General features: G+C 35.9%; 2 protein-coding genes across 2 annotated transcripts; both read left to right on the top strand.

The window, feature by feature from the left end:
* Window positions 1-2,399: 2,399 nt before the first annotated feature.
* Window positions 2,400-5,448, top strand: LOC7454328 (GABA transporter 1). Its single transcript, XM_002307594.4, has 7 exons — window positions 2,400-2,794; window positions 2,894-3,016; window positions 3,184-3,278; window positions 3,396-3,582; window positions 3,698-3,828; window positions 3,924-4,139; window positions 4,794-5,448. Exons 1-7 carry the CDS (start codon window positions 2,587-2,589, stop codon window positions 5,187-5,189), a joined length of 1,356 nt encoding a protein of 451 aa, XP_002307630.4. The 5' UTR covers window positions 2,400-2,586; the 3' UTR covers window positions 5,190-5,448.
* Window positions 5,449-5,754: 306 nt separating this feature from the next.
* On the top strand, window positions 5,755-9,371 carry LOC18099659 (uncharacterized). Its single transcript, XM_052453184.1, has 12 exons — window positions 5,755-6,100; window positions 6,192-6,254; window positions 6,390-6,560; window positions 6,741-6,872; window positions 7,126-7,265; window positions 7,496-7,582; window positions 7,667-7,791; window positions 7,878-8,030; window positions 8,131-8,232; window positions 8,368-8,565; window positions 8,644-8,723; window positions 9,073-9,371. The coding sequence occupies exons 1-7, from the start codon at window positions 6,085-6,087 to the stop codon at window positions 7,781-7,783; spliced, it is 726 nt and encodes a 241-aa protein (XP_052309144.1). The 5' UTR covers window positions 5,755-6,084; the 3' UTR covers window positions 7,784-7,791; window positions 7,878-8,030; window positions 8,131-8,232; window positions 8,368-8,565; window positions 8,644-8,723; window positions 9,073-9,371.
* Window positions 9,372-9,654: the final 283 nt, after the last annotated feature.

The following is a 9,654-nucleotide window of genomic DNA, read 5'->3' as shown; positions in this document are numbered from 1 at the left end:
TTTTAGAGATTAACCAAAGTTTAAGAAGTTTGCTAGGGTTTTTTTTTTAACTCATTTTTTTTTAATTTCATCATCCAACATTTATTCAATTAGATTTTAGGCTATGCTATTTTTATTTATTCGCTTTCTGTAGATTTGTTTCATAAAAATAGGCAGAGGATTAACCCGATATAACCTGATCGAAAATCCAAGTTGACATGTGACCCGATCAACCTCAGGAAAATCCAATTAAAACCCCTGGAATTTTTTATATTTTATTTTTAATTTTTTCCTCACAATAATGCCATTTTCACTTGTTTTTATAAAATAAAAAAAATTGGTTGACGCAAGTTAACCGGGGTTAACTCATCTAACCTGGGACATGGATCTTGCCCTGGATCCACCTCCCGGTCGGGTAGAAAAACTATCGAATTTTTCACTAATTTTGAAATAGATCAGGTTATCTTTGATCTTTTTATTTGTCGTTCATTGTTGAATTTTCTTTGGCTGCTTTTTAAAGTTGATGTTTTTCCCCTCCAATTTCATCCTTTAATATTGATTTAGTTGAGAATTGAGTCTTTTGATTTAGTTTGAGTCTATGATTTTATAGATTGCAAGTTTCAGAAGTTAGTTTGGGTTTAGAAGGTTAGTTTGGGTTTAGGAGGTTAGGTTTGCTTGTTCTCCTTTTTTTTTTTAGGTTGATGTTTTTGTTGTTCTTCCATTAACATTTATTCAACTGAAGATTGGACTCTTATTTTATTTTCACTTGCTTTATTTATAATTTTTCATTAATTTTGAAAATGATCCGGGTTATTTTGAATTTTTTATTTATTGTTTTATTTGTTAAATTTAGTTTTCTTTAAATAAATTTAGTTTTTGAGTTAAAGTAGATTGATGGATGAAATTTAAACATTAGATTCAGACTTCATGATATTTTGTTTGATTTGATTTCTAAGTCATTGCTTTAATAATGTGTGTAGTCTTTTTCAATGTTGTCATGCGATCTTTTGCAGTGACATTAAAATTTTCTCGGTGAATTTTTTTTAGTGATGGGGGCAGCAGAGTAACAATGAGTCTTCAATGAATTTCTTTTATTCTTCTTATAAATATGATACTAACATCTTATCTTTTATATTTTTTCTTCCTTTTCTCTATTGAGTTCAATTTTTTTGTTTGCTTTATTTATTTTCAACATATTCTTATAATCATGTTATTAAATTAAACATTTATTAAATCCGGTCAATTCAATAAATTTAATCTTAATTTTTTTTCTTCTTTAAAACTGTTGGTGTGACATGTTAAAAAAAAAAGGACCTAGCATCTAGCGTAGAACATGCCACTTAGTTGTTCCATGTCTATTAAAGAAAACAATTCTTCTAACGGGTTATTTGGAACCTTGAAATTGAACTCAATTTTAAGGATTAAATTAATTTTTGTGAGAAGAATCTATCGAGAATGTTGATTTGAATTTAAAATGAAATTCAAATTATAAAAATAGAGAAAAATAAATTAACTTATTTTTATAAATTATAAATTATATTCCAGCTCCCTTCCAGCAATGGCCTCTCTCTCATGTGGTGAAGAGTTTATTTGTGGAATCACATGCAACAACTCTCAAGCATTTTGCTTTAACTTATCAAATCCGGGTAAAAAAGTTTTCCCAGAAAGTGCCCAATACAACTCTTATTCACAAATTGCTTCAGGCAAATAGCATGCTTCTGCCATTAAAGGATCTTACTTTTCTAGTGTAGAATATGGAAACGTGGGTCATTGGAAGTATAATAAAAACATCATTTGATTCGTTTCAGAAGTCTAATATTGATAGTCTTGTTTTTAGAAGGATTGTTTCTGGTGATGGGTTTAGTTTGCGGCGTTATTAAGGAAGGCGGTGTGGTTTGTTGGGGATCAAGACCAGCTAATCCGGGAGTCTCAGCTGTTTCCGGTGAATCTGAGATTTTAGCCTCGGGAAGGGGTTCTGGTTGTGGTTTGTTCGGGTTTCGCGAGGATAGTCATGAAGTTGAGTGTTAGGGGAGTATTGAACTGGCTTCGATTCCAAAGGGCTCGGAGTTTTTGTCTACTGCTTCATCAGATTACGCTACTTCTGGGGTTAGAGAAGTTGACTTTAGTTCATGGGAAGCCCCTGCGCTAGATTATAGCCCCCCTTTCCAGTTGTGTATATATGGGCAGTTTAGTCATTTTGTTATATTGGAATTTTTTTGCTGACATAAAATGGTAATTTTGCAGATTGCAGCGGTAATAACTAATAATATAGAATTTGGGGTTTTTTTTTTAATTAAAATATCTTTTTTAAAAAAAATTATTTTTTTTTATATTAACATATAAAAATATTAAAAAAGTAACTTAAAATAAAAAAATAAAAATAAATAATTTTTTAAAAAACATTTTTAAAACAAAAAAATAATTGGTATCTTGCCTTTTCAAATTGTTCAGAAATTTCAGCGTTCAATTTTCAATGGCTTTGATCTTTCTTTATACAAGAAAGTCAAAAAAAAGGCCGTCCATTTCATTATCAAATGGACTCCTCACTTCTTGTGCTGTTACTTGCTCCACCGGAACTCCACAAAGCTGCAAGAAAAGGTTTAAAAAATGTCACTTAACTCGACAGGGAAAGCTGATGAAGACGAAAGAAGAGAAGATGTAGCTGTAGCTGCAGTAGAAAGACAAGATTCAAGAGAAGTTGATGAAGGCAAAGGCACTTGGAAACACGCAGCGTTCCATGTTGCCACAACAATTGCTACCCCTGCTGCTTATGCTCCTTTACCGTTTGCTCTCGCTTCTCTTGGCTGGCCCCTTGGTAATTTCTAGTCTCAATCCTTTCTTTAATTAATATTTTGAAGATTGAATTAGAGGGACTGCTTTCTGACTTGAAAAAAGATATGTCTTTTGGGTTCAGGGGTGAGTAGTTTGGTAGGTGCAACACTGGCCACCTGGTACTCGAGTCTATTGATTGCGTCTTTGTGGAGATGGAATGGGAAGAAGCAGATCACATATAGGCATCTCGCAGAAAGCATCTTCGGTTAGTCTCACTAATTTCCTCTTCATTAATCCCTGCTAGTAATAATAATACTTGAATTCTATAACTTAACACACGAGTGCTTTGTAGTAATATCGCTTGGTTTGTTTTGTAAATGGGATTCTTTAGTTTTTTATTTGCTTCACTGTTTGTTTTTCTGATTCTTGAAGGATTCTGGGGTTACTGGTCCATTGCATTTTTTCAGCAGGTGGCTTCTTTGGGCAATAACATTGCAATTCAAATTGCTGCCGGAAGCAGCCTCAAGGTTGGTCAATATATAATACCGAGTGATCTTTACTGTGCATCATTTCCCTTAATTTTCTTCTCAATTCGTCTCGTTTTGTTGTGGGATGGGGAAATGCTGGATTCCTTTTCTCGGCAGGCTGTTTACAAGCACTATCACAAAGAGGGTACGCTGACCTTGCAGCATTTTATTATCTTCTTTGGAGCCTTTGAACTTTTTCTCTCTCAACTCCCTGATATCCACTCGTTGAGATGGGTCAATGCGTTGTGCACGTTCAGCACGATCGGCTTTGCTGGCACAACAATTGGCGTGACATTGTATAATGGTAGGCTTGGCAAATTTGCATGTCCATCTTTTTGTATCTGATTTGTCTTCATTTCCCTCGTAAAAATGGTCCTGTTAGTGACTCGAGCAGTTTCATGTTTTCTGCATCATTTTAGGTAAGAATATGGATAGAAAATCAGTCAGTTACAGTGTGCAAGGGAGCTCCTCTCTTAAGAGATTTAAAGCCTTCAATGCTTTGGGGGCAATTGCCTTTTCATTTGGAGATGCGATGCTTCCAGAAATACAGGTATCAGACTTACCAAATTTTTCGACTACTCCTTCGGTCATTTTCTTTGGTTCTCTACATTTTCAACCTTCATTGAATGATCGTTTTCTTGCCAGAACACTGTAAAAGAGCCTGCAAAAAAGAACTTGTATAAAGGTGTATCAGCAGCATACACCGTTATTATCTTGACTTACTGGCAATTGGCATTCTGTGGATACTGGGCATTTGGGTCAGAAGTTCAGCCTTACATTTTGGCTTCTCTGACTGTTCCAGAATGGACAATTGTCATGGCAAATCTCTTCGCAGTTATTCAGATATCAGGATGCTATCAGGTTATCTTCATAACTTTGCTGTGACCTGGAGGGTTGAATTTAGCATAGAATTTCAATCATCCAGCATACTTTACCACTAAAGGACATTTTAGTGTCCTGGAAAAATACTCATGTCGCATGATAAATAGAATAAGCTCCCCCCTTCTACCAAACTATAGGACATTTTAGTACTGGCAAAACCCATTACATTACCACTAAACTTTTAATGGTTTTGTGATATGCCATTAGCATTTTTTGATGGATGTCCATGAGACTTTTTTCTTGTCAAGAGACATGTTCTGTGAACCTAGGCAAAGTCACTATCTGCATCTCAAAAACACTGCGAAAACACTTGAGTTATAGTACTTTTTTAGCGTTGTGTATTTGTGTGTGTTATCGTGAATTTAGAAACCCGTTCTTTAGTCTTTCTGTCTTTTTTTAAAAGATTCATTTTCCCCCCATCTTGATTGCTGTTCTTTCTAACTTTCCCTGTTCCCATACATATTCTATTCAAAACATGTTCTCACTTCTGGTGGCTGGTGGCTGGCTTAAATTCTTTTTTAACCAGTTTAAGATCTTGGGTGATTCCTGGTTGCAGAAAATTTAAAGGACGCTGATTTTCTGACCGTTCTTCTTATACTTTGTAACTGTTCCGCTCACAATTTCTTTATTCAGATATATTGCAGGCCAACGTATGCCTACTTCGAGAACAACATGCTGCGGAGCAAGACTGCCAGCTACTTCCCTCTCAAAAACTGCCTAATTCGGCTGGTGTGCACCTCCATTTACATTGTTCTTATCACCCTCATTGCTGCAGCGATGCCCTTTTTTGGTGACTTTGTATCCATATGTGGTGCCATTGGGTTTACTCCGTTGGATTTTGTTTTCCCTGCCATAGCATATTTGAAATCTGGAAGAATTCCGAAAAACATGGAGCTTCGCATATCAGTGCAGCTCCTTAATTTAGCTATAGCTACCTGGTTCTCAGTTGTTGCAGTATTGGGTTGCATTGGTGCTGTCAGGTTTATTGTGGAAGATATCAAGACCTACAAGTTCTTTCATGACTTGTAAGAATTGATATTGATGTACCGATACAATGTCTCGATATGAATTTTCTTGTACTGGAGCAGGAAAGTTAGCCACAGATTATCAAACTGTATATATTGTAATCTACACACATTTTTCCTTCTTGCCATCAGGATATCCTGTAAAACCCTTGGTTTGCCTGCTCCCTTTTTATCAAAGATGGCAGCAGATTGTTTAATATGTATTTTGAATTGTGAACATGATTTGATATTGCTTGGACACAAGATCGATACATTTGATTTCATATTTGATGGTTTGGGACAGCTGGAATGGTGATACGGAATCAAATTTTGTTCATTATGAATCGGTTGAAGGGGCTACTTGTGGATAAAAATTCACTATAAAGTGGTTGAAATTTTACCAGAAACCCTGAAGACATGCTTGTTTGCCATCGTTTTTTGGATTTGCAATTTGAGAAAAAAAAAAAAACTCATTTGGATCGATCTTTTGACTGCTTTTGATATAAATCCAAGGAGACATGCTTTTGCTAAAACCTCTGTAAGAGTAGCCCAAAAACAGGTCCAAACTCATAAAGCATTATAGAGGTGAATATTTTATGCAAAATCCAATCTCCGACTTTGCTCGGTCACAATCCATGCTAAAATTATTCTCGGGGACCAAACAGATCCTCGTGAATTGTCTCTGTACTCGATCTCATATTTTAAGAGGAGCCAAGAAACCAAAAGCCACAGGGGTAATAATTAACCGGTGGACTGAACAGTTTGTCATAAATTTCATTTCAAATCAAGGACATCTATATGCATTGTCCGAGTCTTTTCATTTCCTTGGCGTGTTCTCCTGAATTTTTCTTTATAAAAAGCCTCCCCTTCTATCTGTTTTGCTCCCACTCACTACTCCAAAACAAGTACTTTGTTCTCAAATGGCGTTCCGTCGAGGTTCATCTTTTAAATGATTTGAGGTTTCTTTCTGCGTTCATCTGTTTTTATGGGGTTTATCTTAATTTTGTACTTCGTCTTTGGCCTGCAGATTTTGCCAGTAATTACCAGTTTCTTGGCGCTGCATTTAATGGAGACCTCAACCTACTGAAAAGTAAGTACATATTGATTTTATAATTCTCTTTTTCTCTGTTTTGTGTTTGGGGATATAGATAATAACATCGAGGTACATGGGGGTTTTATCCTAGTTTTGGAAACATATTTCTATCTTTATGAAATGTTGGAGCAGGACAGGCAAATGAACTTGATATGGGAGATGGTTTAGAGGAAACAGTAGCAAACATCAAGGATTTGAATGGTCGAACTGCACTGCATTTTGCTGCAGTAGGAGGAAGGGCTCATGTTTGCCGGTACCTTACGGCAGAAGCTAAACTAGATGTTAATGCGAGAGATGGGAAAGGTATAGGGCACAAATTGGATTGTTATAAATTTCAATTTCGAAAGAGATTGTATTTGAGTTTTTATCTTCATTTACGATACTGGCAAAAAGTTTGTTTCTCTGCTTTCTAGAGAATATGATTGTGCAGGTTCTGTGTTTCCAAGAAGTCTGTAATGGAAATGTTCTCTTGCCTCTTTCCAGGTGAAACTCCTTTGCACAATTCTATTACAGCAGATCGTTATCCAACCGCAGTTCATCTTCTTGAGAATGGGGCAAACCCGAATGCAGCAACCGACAGCGGACTCACTCCTCTCCATTACGCTGCAAAGTCAGGTTGTGTACAAGTTTCACTTTGAAGTTTATAGTTGTGGACTAGTTCTTTGTGCCTTTATGTTTTATTTTTACATGATAACCTTTCTGTTCTGTGTGGTTTTGAAATATCATTGTAGTCACCATTTGATATAGCTGCCATGTATTTATCATCCTTGAAAGTCTTTCAATGATGATAGACACTACTTAAGTCGTGGTAATTGTGCTTGATCCATATATTACTTTTAGTTGGTGTCATGTACTCTTTTTGTTTCAGGGTTGAAGAAATTTCTATTACTGCTGATTTTGAAAGGTGCTGAAGTGGATGCAAAAGCTGATTCTGGCACGCCATTGAAGTGGGCTGCAATTCATGGTCAGAAAAAAGCTGTTAAAATCTTGTTGGATAATCATGCCGATGTAAGCGTTACTAGTTCCTAAATCTTTCTAGACAATAGATGGGTTAATTGTTTTTAATGAACTGGAAACGTTAGCTTGCAATTTTCTGTTCTTGTCTATCTTGCTGAAACATTTTCTGATGCTGTCCCGTTCCCTTGTTGCTTTTTATCTATCAGGGGGTTATTTCTGTCCTTTTTCCCTTCATTTTTCCTTTTGGTTTACAAGTGAATAATTTCTTTTACATATTGCAGCCAAACATGATTTTTGATTTCATTCATTCCCCCTTGGTGGCATCCATTTTGGCTTCGTCATTTGACAGTGTAAAGCTATTGCTTCAGGTATGATTCTGACTTGATTTTCATATCCCGTAGCTTTGAGGTTTTTAAATTTTGCCTCATCATTTTACATTGTTTTGTATTTAGGCTGGAGCTGATCCAAACACGTGCTCTCTTGGGATGACACCGTTAGAAGTGGCAGCTTCTAACGGGGAGACGCAAGTTATAAGATGCTTGCTGAATGCCGAGCTGATCCAAATGTGACTAATAGTGTGAGAGCTCTTTTCCTCTTATTGAGTTTCAGTAATTTTATCATATGTTTACTTGAATTGAATGCTTACAATTGACTGTCAAACAGCTTGGTTTAACACCAGTTGAAGTTGCTGCTTTAGGTGGTCATATTAAGGATGTCAGAATTCTCTTGCCAGTTACATTTCCTATTCCTAAAGTTACTGACTGGAGCTTTGATGGAATTATGAAGTACGTTAACTCAGAAAAGTTCGAAAGAAAGGTTAGACTCGATAATCTACCTTATGCATAAAGAGCTAATATTCTTGTGCTTAATTTCTAGTTGCATTCAAAATTCTAAGCTGTATTGAATCTTCTCACAGAGGAAACTCAGAAAATTGGAGCATTTTTTTCTGTCAACATCCAAGGGAGAAGATGCATTCATGAGAAAGGATTATGTTAACGCCATCCGTTGGTATACGGAGGTGAGCTTTGCTGATTCAATCTATATTTCTCCACACAACTTTCTTCCTGTTCTTTTACTATTATTATTGTTTATATTATATATTATATATATATATATATATCTGAATTGTTTAACGTTTTGGTTGAAATCGCAGGCTGTTGACACAGAAGCAGCTCTCTTATCTAGTCAAACGTTTTTGGTAGAAGCATTTATTTTAACCAATCGAAGTTTGTGCTGAGCTCACTTGAATGAAGGTGATCTTGCCTTGAGAGATGCTATAGGTAGCCGGATGGTGCTGCCTTCCTTGCCAAAAGCACACTATGCTGAAGGAGTTGCCTGGAATTTATCAAAAGTAAGTAGATCGTCACCTTCATCCGTCTTTCTTTATCACCGTAAAAAATGATTCGTCTCTGACCATTCATCTTCTCAGGATTTCAAGCGTGCAGCAGAATCTTTTCTTACTGGTATGCGGCTCGATCGAAAAAACAGGCAGCTAAATGATCTTTTCAGGTATACTGATTGTCACAGTCACATGGTTGATTTCCTCTTCAAAATTTTCAGCCCCTAAACGCCAGTCTAGTCCTTCTAGACTCAGCCATTTCTCATCAATTTAGTTTGTCCCACAAACCCAAGAGGTTTCCCACAACTCTTTCAATATTGTAAACAAACAGAATACACAACAACAAACAAACACGGCACATTACAGGAAAACTCCCAGGTCACCAAAATTTGCTTGTATTGGGGAAAAAAAGTAGTTAATATATGAAGGGCAATCCATTTTTCTGATATCTTTGATTGCAGCTCCACCTTTTATGATTGCCTGCTGCTGTTGAATATCTCCTATTGCTCTTTACTGCAGGGATCATAGAGAGATTCTACAAGCTCTTGACATGCCTCCAAATATGTGAAATTTGTATGCGTCCTTTCTTAGTGGTCATGCTGACGCTCAAACAATCTGTGATTCCTGCGGAATCTTTTCTTTTATGGACTGCAAATCAGAAGTTTACTTAAATGTTTTTTATAAGTTTATTAATAATTGCCATTTTCTTAATATAATTTTAGTGTTTACAGGTTATTTGCCTAGTAAATTGCCTGGTTATTTGTCTAGAAAATTGGAAGCCGGATTTTTAGATCTTGGGACGTTACAATTTTTAAATTATCAATTTATATTAAACACACTCCTTTTTTTTACTCTCTCCCACGCTGCTAAAAGTTTCTATCTCGTGTCATTCAAGTTTTCTCTTAAATGGTGGTGAAATACCATGAGCATAGTTTTCTGGTGGCCAACCCGGTTCAAGACTCAGGTTTCAGGTTTCAAGTTTTTATTTGATTGTCTGGGTTAATTTTTTTAAAATTAAAATAATGTTATTTTAGTAAAATAAAATTCAACGGGTTGCAACCAGATCTTGTCGGGTCACACCTCGTTTTTTTTTTCTATTTT

The sequence above is a fragment of the Populus trichocarpa genome, chromosome 5 (assembly GCF_000002775.5).
Source record: "Populus trichocarpa isolate Nisqually-1 chromosome 5, P.trichocarpa_v4.1, whole genome shotgun sequence".
In the NCBI taxonomy this organism is placed as follows: Eukaryota; Viridiplantae; Streptophyta; class Magnoliopsida; order Malpighiales; family Salicaceae; genus Populus; species Populus trichocarpa.
The sequence above is the reverse complement of the archived record's forward strand: the minus strand, read 5'-3'. Positions and strand labels throughout refer to the sequence as shown.

Bases quoted from the DNA above. Each gene is read 5' to 3' on its own strand.
- LOC7454328 (XM_002307594.4), top strand. From the start codon at position 2,587: ATGTCACTTAACTCGACAGGGAAAGCTGATGAAGACGAAAGAAGAGAA. The intron at 3,829-3,923 runs GTATCAGACTTA...TTTTCTTGCCAG, and splicing joins CGATGCTTCCAGAAATACAG to AACACTGTAAAAGAGCCTGC. The intron at 4,140-4,793 runs GTTATCTTCATA...TTCTTTATTCAG, and splicing joins AGATATCAGGATGCTATCAG to ATATATTGCAGGCCAACGTA.
- LOC18099659 (XM_052453184.1), top strand. The intron at 6,561-6,740 runs GTATAGGGCACA...GCCTCTTTCCAG, and splicing joins TAATGCGAGAGATGGGAAAG to GTGAAACTCCTTTGCACAAT. The intron at 6,873-7,125 runs GTTGTGTACAAG...TTTTTGTTTCAG, and splicing joins CCATTACGCTGCAAAGTCAG to GGTTGAAGAAATTTCTATTA.